Source organism: Carassius carassius, chromosome 29, assembly GCF_963082965.1.
Source record: "Carassius carassius chromosome 29, fCarCar2.1, whole genome shotgun sequence".
In the NCBI taxonomy this organism is placed as follows: domain Eukaryota; kingdom Metazoa; phylum Chordata; class Actinopteri; order Cypriniformes; family Cyprinidae; genus Carassius; species Carassius carassius.
In genome coordinates, this window is record NC_081783.1 from 14,400,201 (window position 1) to 14,417,700 (window position 17,500).

Here is a 17,500-nt window from a genome sequence, read left to right on the forward strand (position 1 = left end):
AAGACTGACTCCAAAATGACTCAAAAGGCATGATGCATAGCAAATAAAAGGTAATATCTTCTTTAAAAATAACAAAACAAAAAAACTGTAGCATTACTAATCTCAGAGAGGGACCATAAATGTCCAAGTAATTTTAGTTGTGATTTGCGTGTGCACATGAACAGAGCCTTGATCCACTCACAACACTGGTGTTAAAGAAGGCAGAGATGTTGAAGACTTTATCCAGATGAAGAGCTGAGTAAATCCCTCTGTTGTCCTTACAATTACTGCGAAAGAGAAGTGAAAAATATTTTCATTTCTGACATTTAATTCTCTGCTGCCATCTGCTGGAAAAGTTTTTAATACACTCAATTCATAAATTTGTCCAATGTCTTTTTATTATTATTATTATAAAAAAACCTTGTGCTGATAGCATCAATACTAAACACTACTATAGTGTAATGTAATTGTTCACTGTTATTATCACTGTTCATGACAAGTTTACCTGTAGAGAGAATATGCTGTAAGGTCCATCTCAGGATCATTGTACAGGTATCCTGGTATGAAGTTTTTCCAAGCAGAGTTGACCAAGTTGGGAGTATCTAACACCTACACACACATGATCACACTGAATGAGACATATTTGAGACATAATATTTACATTTAGTCATTTAGCAGATGCTTTTATCCAAGGCGACTTACAAAGAGCACATACAAATTATAATATAATATAATATAATATAATATAATATAATATAATATAATTTAATTTCAGAATGTCTTAGTATTTGTTTTCTCCCTCTTTTGTCATAATGACAGCAGCACCTTGTGCTGCACAAAAGTACATTTTCATGTCAAGCTCTATGATCATTTTCTCCAGCATGATTTGAGATGTGCCTTGTGCCTTAATGAAAGCAAAAACATCTATAGCTGTGTTGTTTCTCTTACCTTAAACAGCTGTCGGGTTTGAAAGGGTTCACACACAAGCTTTTCTAAATTCCCACCTGCCAAGAAGAGAGCTGTTATCACTCCCATGAGCACCCAGGAGAACAGGAAGCTGAAGCCCACACCACTGAGAGACACAGGAAGAGTGTGTGAATGAGTGCAGAAGAGGCTGTATATCTATATATTCACTCAAACTCACGCCATGAGCAGGTTGCCTCCCGTGTTAGAGACACAGCCACGCGTGGTTGGAGTGGCGTGCCTGTCAAATCCCAGAATACCACACAACAGACCCAGAAAATTGAAGGCGAGGATAAGCACAACCATACAGCACAGGGTAATACAACAGATCCACCTGAAAAAAAAAAAGATGAACAACGTCAAGGGCACATGAAAGACTTTTTCCAAGAACGTTTTTGTCTAGGTGAGTTGAGTCCTCTGAAGTACCTGTAGAAATCCATCTGATCGACCTGAGGGTATATGTCCTCGATCTGCGAGTGTGTGTGAGAGATCATTTTGGTGAAGTTGGTCAGAGTGCTGTGAACAGGGAATAGCTTGGTGAAAGTGGTGACGTTTGATCCAACATCCTCCAGAAGAACCTTCACCCCTACAGAAGAGCCACAACAGTATTAGAAAATGTTTCAGGGCTCATTTAGTGGCAATTTTTATGTGTAAAACACTTTTTATAATCTATGCTATTTATAGAAAATTGAGCCTATTGTGTTGTGAAAATTGTGTTGCGTTCTCCTCAGGCCTTACAAGGAATGTCCAAATGCTAGATTAGTAAGGCAACGTTTAAATGAGTTTGATCTGGATAACATTAGTTTAACATTAGTAAATTTTTACTGCATAACCTAAGCATTAATCTAACTTTAAATGTATAAAATGTGTTAATATATATGGAAGTTACGTTCAACTAGAATTTAAAAAAGGGAAAAAATAAAAGTATCGTTCATTGTTAGCTATTACATTAATTAATGTTAAAGTATATAACCTTATAGTAATAATAGTAATAGTATGTTTAAATTTAGTAAATGAAAATATGAAAAGGCATTTTTTTTAATTACTCAAAGGGGATTCTGCATGAATCTGCATGATCTGAATTCTAATCTAGATTTAATCTTTGAACTCACCTTCCACAATATTTCGGGTTTGATCTGTTACCAAGTTGGGAGTGTGATTGAATGATGCAAAGCCCTGTGGGACACAGATGAAATGGTGAGAGAGTGAGCAAAGCTGATATGCTCTTTTAATACCAACATGAAATCCAAACTGACCATGTTTAACTTCTTTAAATATACACTACTGTTCAAAAGGTAGTTGGTAAGATTTTGTGTGTTTCTGAAAGAAATCTCTTATGCTTTTTTAAGTTTTTCTATTTTGAAATATTTTAAAATATAATTTATTCCTGTAATGCAAAACTGAATTTTCAGCAAGAAATCATTCTGATGTTAATTTGGAGCTCAAGTAAAGTTTCTTATTTTAATTTGATCAATTTTTGTGGAAACTGTGATACAGTATATATTAGGGCTGTCAGATAATTAATCACAATTAAGTTTTGGTTTACATAATATCTGTGTGTACTGTGTTTATTATACACACACATTAAACTGACCTCAGCCCCCTGCCTCCAACGACTTGGATTCATTTCATTATGTATGACCAATTGTCAGGATCAAATCAATGTTCAATGGATAATTTTTAGTTTTCTCTTGTTGAATATCCTGTTTCACTGTGAAACACAGTATGTTCTGTCCTGAATCTACAGTATGCAAACACGTCAGGAGAAATCTGAGAAACTCATACCTTTTCCACAATCTGACCAAGATCTGTCTTTAGAACTTCATTCACTTTGTCTAACTGGTCGGTCACATCAGACAACTAAAAAAAAAAACAATATATATATATATATATATATATATATATATATATATATATAAACAATTGTGAACCATGTTGGTGGCAATATGTTGGAAGAGAAGATGAGAAATCAATTTAGTACCGATGAGTAGTTGGCAGCAATTTCTAGTTTGGGAAGGGTGTTTCGTATGTTGCGACAAATCTCATTCGATAGCGTATCTGTGCAGACAGGATCATTGAGGGCATTGCTAAGGCTGCCACGCACCAGGCTGAGGTTCGCCTGCAGTTTGACTGTCCCTTCCTGCAAAGTTTCCAAGCTCAAACTCACATTCTCTAGAGCATCCTTAGTGTCTCGCATTGCTAAGAGAAGAAACAAACGAGCAAACGCATAAATGAACATTCCAAAACAAAGACAATAACCAAGGCACACTTAATTCTGAAGGACATAAAATCCACACATGCATCTTTAATTTGAAAATACTCTAAATCTTATCCATTTAGATGAGATTGTCTTTGTATCTTTCAGTGCATTTAATTTTGGTTTTAAGACACATCATGGGCAGGTTCCACCAAGGAAAGACTCAAGAATAGACATGGGAAAATAACTGGGCCAGGTTTTGTGGGAAGAAATAAGGAGTCAATCACAACTTTGTTACAGATAGATATGGGAAGGACCAGTAAGAGTCTATTACAGTTTACCTTTAATGGCTTTCTCCACTTTAACTAACAAATCAAAGACAAAACAGTGAAATAAGACACCACCTAAAGCAATGGATTGAATATCCACATTGTATTCACATAGGATATATAATATATTATGATAGTAATAGTATTCCTGGTAAAGGTGAAAGAAAGAGAAGAAAGGAAAAAAACACACACAAAGGGGAGTGACATACTTTCAGTCATGCTGAGAACCCCATCGAGGGCGGGCTGCACGTCCTTTCCCAACTCCTCATGTATCCTTCCACCCAAGATTACACCTACATCTGAAGAAAGACCACAATATGAGTCCTCACATCAGAAACACCTTCCATTCCACTCCAGATGATCGATAGCATGCTTACTCTCCAGGTCATGCAGCACATGTTGCTTCACTGTGTCATACTTGGAGATCAGGTAATCAATTTGCTGAAGGGGAGACAACACAGCAATATATTTAGCAAACAGAACCTCGCTTGCCAGTACTAAGACATATACTGATGAATACTTTTGCCACTATGAAATCAAATATTATGACATTAAACTGTTCAACTGACAATTTATGACATTTATCCATCCATCCATCGATCGTCTATCTCTCTGTCTGTCCATCCAACAACCAACCGACCATCAATCTTTTTGTCTGTCAATTCATCCATTTATCAATCCATCTATCTATTTATCCATCTATCCATCCATCTATTTATCCATCCATCCATCCATTCATCGTCTATCTCTCTGTCTGTCCATCCATCCAACAACCAACCGACAATCAATATTTTCTTTCCATTCATTCATCCATCCATCGTCTATCTCTGTCTGTCCATCCAACAACCAACCGACATCAATCTTTTCTCTGTTTATTCATCCATCTATCCATCCAACCATCTATCTATCCATCTACCTATCCATTTGTCCATCCATCCATCCATCCATCATCTATCTCTCTGTCTGTCCATCCAACAACCAACTGACCATCAATCTTTTCTCTGTCTATTCATCCATCTATCCATCCAACCATCTCTCTATCCATTTATCCATCCAACCATCCATTTATCTATCCATCCATCCATCATCCATCCATCGTCTAACTCTCTGTCTGTCCATCCAACATCCAACCGATCACCAATCTTCTATCTATCTATCTATCTATCTATCTATCTATCTATCTATCTATCTATCTATCTATCTATCTATCTATCTATCTATCGATCTATCTATCTATCTATCTATCTATCTATCTATCTATCTATCTATCTATCTATCTATCTATCTATCTATCCATCCATCCATCCATCCATCCATCCATCCATCCATCCATCCATCCATCCCAGTGTAATAGTGCTGGATGTATTACTCACTGCCGGGGTCTGATTGGCGAAGGTGTGCAGGTCTTTCAGGTTACTCTTCACCAGCCTCCTCATGCTCTTCAGCTGAGAACTCAGGTTCTGATTGGCTGCATATGCACAAAGGACCCCTGCCCTGATGATTAAAAACAGAATTGTTCAAACAGCACAAACTAAATCAGATTCAAGCTAGAAAAACAAGAATAGGAACATATGTCTCTGCAGTGTCAGTAGGGGGCAGCATTACAACACACTCCCAAGATGCATGTTCCTCACAACTGTTCTCTCTTCTTAGGATACTTTAATTGCATCGCTCTGGGAATGTTCTCATACTCTGGCATACTTTTATTGAGAACTAAGAGGCAACATCATACTGATCCAGCTCTATACAGGAAGAGAGCGCTTTTGTTATGCAACTCTGTGAATAAATCCAAAGGAACCTTCGTCTTGAACAGCTGGAAAAGAACTTCAAACAAACTAGGGTGACTGTGAACTCTCCTTAATTAGACTGAGAGACACTTCAAGGAAAGGCCAGCCATATTATAGTACCTATTCATGATTCACGCATCATAATTGGGCTGTGCTCATGGCTACTGTGGGAGCCACTGAACGATGGCAGCACCATCATGCTAGGTGCTCACTGCAGTCTGGGACAAAAGCCATGATTGACTTATGCAACAATAGTGCAAACAGGAAGGCTTTTTGTGACATTATATCAAAATGTGTGAATCACTCTTTGTTGGTTTTTCTGCATAAATATGATTGCATCATACACAGATGAATCTGTGGATGCTGCGTATGAAATGCATCAATGCTTTCACACACTTCTGCAGGATTTATTGCTACTAGCAACACTGAAGATAGATGTATATGTGGGGCATGGGCAACTTCCTGTTTCCACAGACACGAAAACAGTTTCAAAATGTGTGCAACTATGTTATTTGACAGCACTAGCTGTACAGTTTATTATTCTTTCTGTATAGCAACATAGCTTTTTTATTAGAGATGCATTATGTTTAATACACAAGGACCAAAGATAAGCAACATTCAGAATACAAGAAGTGTCTCCCTTTCAATTCATGAGGGGCACTTAAAATGAATTGGCCACATGCCCCACAGGATGCTGAGCTGACAGAAGAGGAATTTAATGAATTGCAGTTTTAATAAATTCAACAGAAGAATATCAATCATTCAACACAAGTTTTGTGACAGAACATGATTGATGAATAAATTAATAAACACTGACCAACTGACAAATTGTAAAATGTAAAAAAGCTTTCTGGGAAATGAAGTGTTCCTTAAACATGGACATCCATAAAATTACGTAAAAAATATATAAATAATATGCACATATATCTTTTGTATATTTTTATAGGTAATGCATACTAATATTACTACGAATTACAAGTAACATAGCCTAATTTTACAATATACTGTATTATCAGTGATTTATATTCTAGAATTACAGCTAATAAAGATAAATTAAACTTGAAATAATTATATGAACTACATTTTTTATTTTGCTTTCTTAAATTCAATTCTGAATTCTGTTTTGCTATCTTTATCCAAATTCGATTACAATTTAGGTCTGAAAGAGCAAATAGCACACTGGTTTAATAATAGCAAACGTGATGAAATGCTGTGCTTTATATGCAGATAATGGGCATTGCAGAATGGTATCAGGGTAAGAAACAGACCACAGACTGATGGAGAATCAAAATGGGTGGCTGGCTACAAAGGCCTATTGTTTTTCCTCCTTCTCACCCCCTTATTCTCCATGTCCTCCTCTCTCTGTCTGGTAAGCTGCTATCTGCTCTGCTCCGTAAAGTCAGGGAAAACATAGCAGCAGTAAACAAAGAGGCTTTGAAGATGGCAAAGTGCATTCACCACAGAGGGCACTGATATGGTCTTAAACTCTGCAGGGCACCTCATATGAACCAGCAATAGATAAATAAATTAAACAAAACTGAAATTTGCATTTCTTTATTAAATCGTGCTTTAAAAAATGGCTTTGAGCTGACTTTGGCATCATGTTGAAAATAGGCTTTGTAACTTGGGTTGGTTCAGTGCACTGAAGAATGTCTCTAAGGGACTAAGGGAGGAAGGAATCGCGTTACTCCCACAATGATCGCTGTATTTAGCCAGACTGGACCCTGGGGCTGCTCCCACAGCATCCCTGTCTATAAACGCCTCAGTGGGGGTTTGAGGAGCAGGGTGGGGGTGAGGACCTCCTTGACTGCCTCTTTGTACAGAAGATGACCCACTGGGTTTGATTTCGCCATGAAGGCGTTCCAGGTCTACCTGTTGATTCCTCTGTGCTCGACAGACCTGTAACGTGATCGGCCCACCACTGCCAAGCTACTGACCCAGACAAAGACAGCCACTGTCAACTGGAAAACGTTGTACTTTTTCTACTTATTAATGTTGAACTACCATTACCACAAAATAAAACACAAGCACAGCGATTAAAAAATGTGACTGAATTTATATTACCCAGTTAAGGTAGTTTTGTGCTTTTATATACATTTCTTTATAAAAGTATCAATAAATGGCACATTTGACAGATTTTAACCCTAAAAGTAATATATTTAAAATATACTTATTTCATACTAAGTGTAGTTCAAATCTATTAACATATTTACTGACATATTGTTTGAGACTTACTGATATAAAAATGATAATTAAACGTTATTTTATAGTACTACTTGCCTAAAATCTGTTTTAATGTCACTATTGATGAGGACTGTATGATCTATGAATAATATTTGTGTTTAATGCAAGATATTTAAAGTGTACTTGTTTACTTGCAATAGTTCCACTTCAAATACACTTCAGTATATCTTTAGTTGGACATCGGCACTACTTCCACACAATAAAAGTACAAAATTAGTCGTTCCAGTTATTAGAATTTTATATTAAAATTACAATTAAGTGTTTTTTTTAAGTACATAAATATGTAAATGTACAGTATTTGTAGTATACTTAGCATTAAAAATGTATTTTAAATACATTTTAGTTTATTTATTTTTCGCTAGGGATATGTGAGAATTTATGATAATTTTGTGGGTAAGTTCATTTCAATTAAACAACTGGAAATTGCTTAATTGTGATAAACAGCCAATGAGTGTCCAGCTCACACAGGAAACTTCAAGAGTTAAAAAGCATCTCTTATTAGTTTCATTATTCCAGAAGAAATTGAAATGTTCCTTTTAAAAAGTTCCCACGAGTTTCAAGTTGAATGTGTTTGTGGAAATGGAAGCGGCAAGCCCCATGTGTGTGCAGTGAAAGTAGGCCAGATCGGGCGGGTAACTGAAGTGTGAGACAATCATTTCTCTTTTCCATTCATGTGTAGGACAGAAGGAGGACACATGATTAACCACACAAACAAACCTCTCTATTCTCTACACCAAAATATTGTGGGCGTTTTTCTTTGAGCTGAATATTACATTTAAATACACATTATACATCATGGTTACAGACAGAAGAACCTCTGGACAGTGACTGATTTACATTTGTATACAGTGGACTGGCGACATTAATATCTTATGATGGATCTATTTAAATGCTGCTTTACAAAAAACAATCACAACCCTGCAATCACACTGATAAAAAGTCAACTGTACAGCTATGTGCCAAAAAGAACCGTACCACATGATGACTAAAACACACACAAACACACGCACGCACGCACGCACGCACGCACGCACGCACGCACGCACACGCACACACACACACACACACACACACACACACACACACACACACGAGAGAGTCTGATGCAGTCACATCAGGACATATTGTCACTGTTACCATGGTTTCTCTCGCTTACGCAAACACATTCACACATTTTACTAGGTATACAGACCATCCTCAGGCACTAGATAACCTAAATAAAGGTTTCTAAAACATATTAGCACAAAGGAGCCCTTTCATAACCCCTAACTGTCTGATGACCTTATACGTTGGGGTGATTTCAATTTCACAATTTTCAAACTCCTAAAGAGACATCCACCAATCAGAGTTGCCGCTGTTACTATAGAAACTGCAAATGATTTCATCAAGCCTCTCACACTGTCAACTTTGCAGTCCTGTTTTTTTCCATATATATATATATATATATATTAAGATTTTCCAGTGTTTCTTTTTATACTTCTAGAACCGTTGTAGAGGAGTGAGGCCGGTTTTTTTGAAAAAGAAAAAATTTACACATGTCTGCCTGCAATGATTAATTATCAAGACTGAATCTCAATCTATCCATGCATTATGATATTTCAAGGCTGAAAGGACCGAATGTGCAAATGTAGGTTTTCTATGACTAACTGGGGTGATTTAATGAATGAAATGTGTGAGCGCTGCACAGCCCAGCTGCACTATGGATGTCATGTGGGTTCACAGGCTCTACTGTATTAGATTTGACAGGCCGTCTCTGCAAGCTGAGCCCTGGGGTTGGCAGAGGAGCAGCGGCCCCGGTGACCTTCAGTGCCCTGAGCGTAACACTCCTTCTGAGTAGCAGCAGGGTTTCTGCTCTGCATCCAATCACAGCTAAACAACAGTCAGACGAGCGAGACCTTCCACCCCACAGGAATAACACATTACAAATATGACCACTTTAATATCTCAATCGTTTCTCCTAGACATCAATGAGATCAAACTGAGAGCAAATAGAGACTTCTGCTTAATATTGTTCCCCTGAGAAACCTGAAAAGAGCTCAGTAAGCTTATGTCTCCTCTAGAGTTCAGAAAGACATCAACAATGTCTCCAACTGTGTCTCCACCATGAAAACCTAGAGATTTCAATGTGAACCATATTTCTCATCAAAATGTAAGAGAAAGATCTATAAGGAAAAAGGGTTTTATTAATTTAAGTGTGCATTAAAAAAAAACACCTATGAGCAATGAAATTTTCTACACAGCTGAAGATGATGAATTTAATGAATTAATCTAATCATTTAAATGTATGTAAACCCTGATGTCTTATCCATGTCAATGTAAAATTCATGGTCCATTTTAAAGATACAGTAACCATGAATTTTACATTGACATGGATAAGACAACTGTGTTAACGCATTAAAATGAATAGATTAATTAATTATCTTTAGCTGAGGACTAATTAAATATAAATACACATACACATTTAAATAAATCTATAATAAAACAGCAAGAAAAAAAGTGTGACAGCATCATAATTTTTTAAAGGGCAGCCTTCTCCAGAACGAGGACACAAATTTACGTGTGCGGTCATTTGTAAATAACGGCAATAGCATCTATTTTTAGTACAATGGCACATGGCAACTTAACACCATTTACATTGTAAAACAGAAAACATATGTTTTATATATTCATTATCATTCAAAAGTTTTATGGCTAGTAAGATTTAAACACTTTAATTCAACAAGAATGTGTTAAACTGATCAAAAGTGTCAGTAAAGACATTTATAATGTTACAAAAGATTCCTATTTCAAATTGTTGTGACTTTTTATTTATAATAAGATCTTGAAAAAATGTATCACAGGTTCCAAAAAATATGAAGCAGCATCTGTTTTTAACATAATTTTATAGATTTTATATTAAGCACAAAATCATCTTATTAGAATGATGACACTGAAGACTAGTGAAAGGGCTGTTGAAAATGAAGCTTTTTTTAAATCACAGGAATAAATACAATTTAAATATTTATTAAAATGGAAACCAGTTATTTTAAACTGTAATAATACATTACAATATTACTTTTTTTTTACTGTATTGTTGATCATAAATACAGCCTTGGTAAGCATCAGTGATTCAGAAACATTACAAATCTTACCAATCCCAAACTTAATGTATAGTGAATTTATATGTATAAATAGCATATAATAGTATAAATTTAGGACAGACCATCTTTTTTATGAAGACGCATGCAGCCAACTGATTATGCATGTTAAGCATATACCAAACAGATAGTAATTGATGCCAGTGATCTAAAGTCTGGAAGTCTTACAAGAATTAAACTAAAAATATGAGTAATACATGCCTAAAGCTGTTATGCTGCCTGATCATCACACCATTGTGTTCATGACTGGGTTGACAGTGTCCCTAAGGAATGCTGTTTTTCTCTTAAGAGTGAGATGGCACTAATGAGGAATTTTCTTGTCATAATTGGATCACTTCTTTAATTATTCATCAAGCATAAATCATGCCCAATGTTTTATGTGAAACCAGCAGAGCCCTGAGAAAATTGGCCTGAGTTTATCAAGCAATTATAATAAAAGTTTGGAAAAGACAAAACTACAGAACAAGAGCCCTGGTTTCACCCCGCCATGAAAAAAACACCATTCAAGCACCTCTCAAAACACATCAGAAAGTGTCCAACTCATAACCTCACCTAGGGATGCTTCAAACTCAAGACATTTCCTATAACCTCTATTTGAGAGTCCTTTCAGGACAATCACGTAACATTTGAATGATTTTAAGTTAAACTTCTCGCTAAGAGACTTGGTGGTGCCTGCCTCACATTAAACAAGATTGACCCTCTTTAATCTAGCACTGAACAGAGGAATGTGCAGAGTAGCCCCTGTTACAGCTTCATCAGAATCATGAAGGTTGAAATCCCAGGAGGTTTTTACATGAGGAGACATGGCCATCTCCAGGCAGCCGGGCATGTGCTGTGGAATCTTTAATAAAGAGCCAGCCAGCTGTATGCACAAAGCTGAGGAACATCAAACACACTATCCTGGAACTCCTGCTTTTGTACACTTCTGCTCTATTTCTTCCTGGAGTGTACACTTGTCTACAATATGTCTTTGGGAACATGGTAACTTTAGGAAAGAAGGAGTGTCCATGTTGAGGACTTTTATTGAAATGATCATCAGCTTTGAGTTTGCTTTGGATTATTTAGGCTCTATTCCAAAACCTTCTAAGCCGCCTTTGCTGTCTGCTTCCTGCGTTTTAAGTGGCACCTCATAAGTGACCAGTTTGGAAGGCTTCCACAAATAGAGACGTAATTCGTAACTGATTTGAATAGAGCTTAATGAAATCATGTTGCTAAGTTAAGACTTTGATTTTCTATAGTTATCATTCTTGTGTGAATGGGATTTTACTTTGTTAATGCAAGCACATGTGCACATTCAGACAAACACAAAAACTTACGTGATAATGAAGGTGGTGGTGAGTAACAGTGTGGTCAGCAGTCCTCTAAGGCAGTCTGCATTCTTCCGCTGTCTCTGGTGCATCTCTCCTCCGCAGTTATCACAGCAGCGGCACAAACAAAAGAGAAGCCCCACCAGCGGTAGCAGCACGGTGAATAGCAGGCCCAGTGCCGCACACACCACAAAACCAAGCTCATAATAAATCACCTACACACAACACAAAGTTACATGATCAATAAATGCAAACAAACGAGGAGTTATTATTTGAGATGGTTTCCTGGTCTGCAATGAGGTTAAGGTAAATAAATCTCAGTTATGGCTTAATTTGCATCCAGGGAACCATCCAAGTTATACAGGTTTAAAGTTTTGGTTTAGTTCTGTGGGTAAAAGGAAGGAAGAAGAGCCATGTGTGATTATTTTATAACTACAGTTACACTAGCGAGTACTCAAATTAAAGGAGTAGTTCACTCATAGAATTTACTCATCCCTTGGACATCCAAAATGTAGATGGGTTTGTTTCTAGCAATATTATGGATAGAAGACTTACATTTTAGCCAGAAGTGACAGTTTGAAGTAAAAAATATCCTAATTTGTTTAAAACAAACTCACAGCTTTTCACTTCTCAAGATGCTGATTGATGGACTGAAGTCATGTTGATTACTGTGATGACATTCTGACGGCACCCATTCACTTGCAGAGGATCCATTGGTAAGCAAGTGATGGAATGCTAAATTTCTTCAAATATTTTCCGATGTAGAAACAAACTCATTTGCATCTTGGATGGCCTGAGGGTAGGTAGATTTTCAACAGATTTTTATTTTCGGGTGAACTGTTCCTTTAAATTATTATCACAAATTATTTTTAAAGCAACACTAAGATATATTTAAATGAGCTACAAAATATCTTCACGGTTCATATTTTTTACAAAATGCAACAAGACGTGGAGGCTTTTGCACTCTTTTTCAAGTAAAGCAAATATCCTTGTCTCCAAAGCCTTCCATTAAAAGGGCTTTTGAAGTGAGGGAAATTAAACCGTGCTCTGCATAATTTCCATGCCGTATGTAACATGATGGAATAATGTTAAATGCTTTTTCCATATGTTGCCACTGAATCCATTTGCACACGTCCCGTGGCATTATGGACACTTCTGAATGAGCATGGCTGTCCTCCGGCTAGCCTGTGCATAAGCTTAATCCGCTGAATAAACCAGAGGCTTTGTCTGTCACCGAATACCCTCGCTTCTCCTCAAGGGTAGAGCCTTTCCATATTTAAAATTCTCTAAAAGTGGTTTTAAAAGCTCATTTCCCCTCATGCCTATGCAAGTAAGAACTGAAAGTCTTGCTGGAAATGACACAAAAGGCTTTTATGAAGGACTTCACACATACAGCACTTAGGGCATGAGGCTATTGACCATTCTACTATAAGTGGTCATTCCCTCTCACTGACCGTCTGATGTGCTTCTCTCGTATCAGCATATTTAAGTTTTAGACAGGTTCATCTAGGGACAACATCATCCCTGTTAGCGTAGTTACACTCCTCTTACTAGGTCATGGCTGAGCTAAAAATTGCAGATAATATGAGGAATATTGATTAATATGAGGAAATGTGTGTATCTGTGATTATCTTACCAATTACAGAGATGAAAGAGAAACTGAATACCTTTTAATACAAACTATACAAAGAGTATAATGTTTATCTAGATCATTTAAATCAGTGTATGTTCCCAGTGCTCCACAAGGATGACACAACCACAGTCAAGATTAGACTGGAGAGTAACACTGAAACAGACACGAACGGCTGGGCTTTGAACGGGTTAGGGGCAACTAAGGATTGAGGGTGGTCAGACTTGGGATTGGGTTTGGCCCTTGGCACATCTAGCAGGACACACACATTACCTGTAGTGTCAGAACAATGTTTTCTGGCTGGGAGGAGCCAGGTGATGATAGGCATGCAGTACAGCAAAAACAGAAAAAAATGAACAGATGGTAAGTAAAATCAAATAAACAGTCAAACAAATGGCAAATAAAATCACTTAAGAACTCTGTTCTGGGAACCAGACCCATTTTGATAGTCCCAGATATTGAGTGGAACATGGATTTGGCCGACACTTACATACCGGTACATATCCAGTTCTCCACAATCTTAAGTGTTTCAAGAGCAAAACAGGATAAAACTGAAAAGAATGAGTGAATATGATTATAGACTGTGATTTGACCATTTTGAAATCAACGTTTTTTTATCCTATCCTCATGAATTTTTAGCTTAAGCTTAAAATACTAAATTAAGTAATGATCCTTTAATTTAAAAAATATACAAAACTAAATTATGTCTGTCTGTATCGCATATACAGTTTGTGGTTGGTATTGTTTTATGTTTTTATGAGAAGTGTCTTATATTCACCAGTACTAGTCTTTTTAAAATCAAAAATAGAGTAAAACATTTATATTGTGAAATACTAAAATAACTGTTTTCTATTTTAATATAGCTGAAAATGTAGTTAATTAATGTAATGCATTTTTATTCTAATAAAAAGCTGAACTTTTATTCTAATATGCTGAATTGGCGCTCGAGAAACATGTCACATTTTCATGTCACAGAGTTCGAAGGAAGAATATTTATTTGAAATGGACATTTTTGGAACAATGTTTTAAATGTCACTTTTGATCAGAAAATGTCCTTACTCACTGAAAGTATTAATTTCTTTCAAAAATGAAAATATACACGTCCCAAATGTTATAATATAATATAATATAATATAATATAATATAATATAATATAATATAATATAATATAATATAATATAATATAATATAATATAATATAATATAATATAATAATATAATATAGGTGGCTGTGTATCTCTGAACTCACATTTCCTCTAACCATCACAAGAAATGTCGGTGACACTGATTCATTCAGTTTTGCCCCATATGTTTGTTTGTTCCCAGGAGTAAGATGCTGAAACTTCAAAGCAAGAGCTGTTGTTTAAACTCTGTTACTAAATAGCAACAAATAGTTTCTTCCTCTGTTTACTACAGGCGATAATGCCAAAAGCAATTAACAGCTCTTCCAGAATAAGCACATAATAGGGCAAGGCTCTCTCCTTGGCTTTCAAACGCAATTAAAATATTGTTTCATAATAGATGCGCTGAGACATTGTTCCTGAAACTTAACTGTGGTGGCGGAGCACGTAATCGCACAGAGGTTCAGGTAGGCACAGTCACATGCACTTACCTTCTGGTACTCGGATTGTATGGCTCCGAATTTATCCTTTGCCACTCTAACGACGAGATCTGGAATGACAGGAGAAAACTAAGTCAGCATGCTGTGGCCTCTTACAGTGCCGCCACGTCAGAACAGGTTACGTAATGTTATTCAACATCCAGCTGAAAAAAAACACCATCAATGAGCCCACGATGGATGAGCGTAACCCTTCAGTACAGGATCAGTGATCAGCCCCCAGCTGCAGCCAAGATCACAATCACCACAATCTTCAGAGAAAATATTAGCTGTCTTCATACAAACAGACATCACAAAGTTTCCTCGGGGAGCGTCTTAGCAATGTTTAGTTGAGTATAACTGTGCTGATAAAAGTTGCATTATAATGCATTAAAAATAAGGTTTGGAGTACTAGCAATAACAAATCAAATGCACATTATTAGAATTGCAAAAGAGGAGGAAGCAATGCTCTGTTACATAAAAATCTGTGCTTTGTATTCAAAAGCAGAGATAAAAAGTTCAGTCAGGGATAGTACAAGGGGGAGGTAAGACACCTTGATTTAATGATCTATGCTAAGCTAAAAGTGTTTCCGCCAGACCTGGAGATCAGCTGAATGGATTTGAAAACGGTAAAACACAATTGTTTAACTCTAGGGGAGTTGGAAAATGAGCCTATTTGAGTGTTCCTTTAAATAGACTTTAGTTTAACTCTGAATTGAATCTGCTCCAGAGTATCTCTTTCACAGAAAACTACTCTCTACAGATTCACTCTATAAGTTCAGGTTTTCCATTCCCATAGCACCATAGTCTAATAACCACCAGCATACGACATACAAATCACCTGGATACAACATCACAAACAACAGGTGCGGGGATGGCAAACATCCCAACATACTGAAGAAATGGTCTGCTGTCCTATAGCTCATCACAGAAACAGAAGAAATATGTCTTTCACATCCAATCATAAATAAAACAGCAGAATCTCATCAAGGCATTGGGAATGCAATTTAATATTTTAATGATAGTGTAACTAAACTGACCCTATAAAATGAACAACTAAATGTATTTGAGATTTGTTTGTCTTTGTAAGCAGTCATGAGAATGCAATAATGTGCAGAGCCTTTTCTTATTTTACAGACACCCTTCACAAACAACCTATCAGATAAATTAAATTAAATTAAATGAATTGCATATAGAGACACATCCTAAAAATTTTACTCATGAAATGTCCAATTTCAAACAGAAATGTGTCACATTTGTAGTAGGCCACATTTCTGTTAAAAGTCTAGAATGTTGAAAACTTCATAAGGAAAAAAAGAGGTACATCCTTCATTTACTGCATTGCAGGGGTTTTTGGTCCTTTAAAGAGTAGCAGAGAATCAGTAGTTTACTCAACAAAATGTTAGAATTTTCATAAGCATATTATTTCTATTCCTTCAGAGGAAATAGTCAATATGGTTATTTCTGAAACACTCAGCCCTGTAAACAAAACTAATATTTTTTAAACAATCATCACTGTACCTGTAGTAACAAGTCTCTTATTTTTGCAATAATATGGATCTAATTGGCTTCATGCATTTTCTACAGAGAAATCCAAAGGGTCCTGAAGGCCTGCTCATCTTCAAAGGCAGACAGAAGCACCAAAATTTAGCGGATCATCGTATATGGCCATGAAAAAACATCACCCGTCAATGCATTACCCTGTCTAGCTTTATTTTGCTGGTTCCTATAAGTCCCTGGTTAATTAGCATGACCTTAATTCAAGGAAATACGCCTTCATTAAAATCCCTCAGTACACGATTGCCTTACTTTTGCATCATATCCAACAATGAGGAATTAATTATACAGGAAGGAATGACTTTCTCAAAGAAATTTGCAGCCCCCAGTCATCATGTCCAACAATTTTTTTTTTCCATTAGCCATAATTAGCCACATTTGGCATAATTAGCCATAGTTTGATTATAGAACCATCATGGAACCATTATATATATATATATATATATATATATATATATATATATATATATATATATATATATATATACATATATATATATATATATATATATATATATACATATATATATACATATATATATATATATATATATATATATACATATATATATATACATATATATACATATATATATATATATATATATATACACACACACACACACACACACACACACACACACACACACACACACACACACACACACACACACTTATTTAATTGATTAATCACATTATTGCAATATAATTATGTTCCAGGGTGTGCTACATGTAAAATCAATTTGGAATTGCTTTTGATTATTTTTACAATG

The 17,500-nt window shown here is 36.0% G+C and overlaps 1 protein-coding gene across 1 annotated transcript in view; it reads right to left on the reverse strand.

The window, feature by feature from the left end:
- LOC132109314 (prominin-1-A-like) overlaps positions 1–17,500 on the reverse strand; it is a 47,095-nt gene that overhangs the window by 9,294 nt on the left and 20,301 nt on the right. The window contains exons 2-16 of the mRNA XM_059515322.1: positions 15,186–15,244; positions 13,847–13,873; positions 11,953–12,158; positions 4,842–4,962; positions 3,846–3,909; positions 3,678–3,767; positions 3,481–3,504; positions 2,924–3,141; positions 2,728–2,802; positions 2,055–2,118; positions 1,369–1,528; positions 1,124–1,276; positions 928–1,051; positions 485–588; positions 146–266 (exon numbers count right to left, since the gene is read on the reverse strand). Coding sequence (XP_059371305.1) covers positions 146–266; positions 485–588; positions 928–1,051; positions 1,124–1,276; positions 1,369–1,528; positions 2,055–2,118; positions 2,728–2,802; positions 2,924–3,141; positions 3,481–3,504; positions 3,678–3,767; positions 3,846–3,909; positions 4,842–4,962; positions 11,953–12,158; positions 13,847–13,873; positions 15,186–15,244 — 1,610 coding nt within the window. The remainder of the gene's footprint in view (positions 1–145; positions 267–484; positions 589–927; positions 1,052–1,123; positions 1,277–1,368; positions 1,529–2,054; positions 2,119–2,727; positions 2,803–2,923; positions 3,142–3,480; positions 3,505–3,677; positions 3,768–3,845; positions 3,910–4,841; positions 4,963–11,952; positions 12,159–13,846; positions 13,874–15,185; positions 15,245–17,500) is intronic.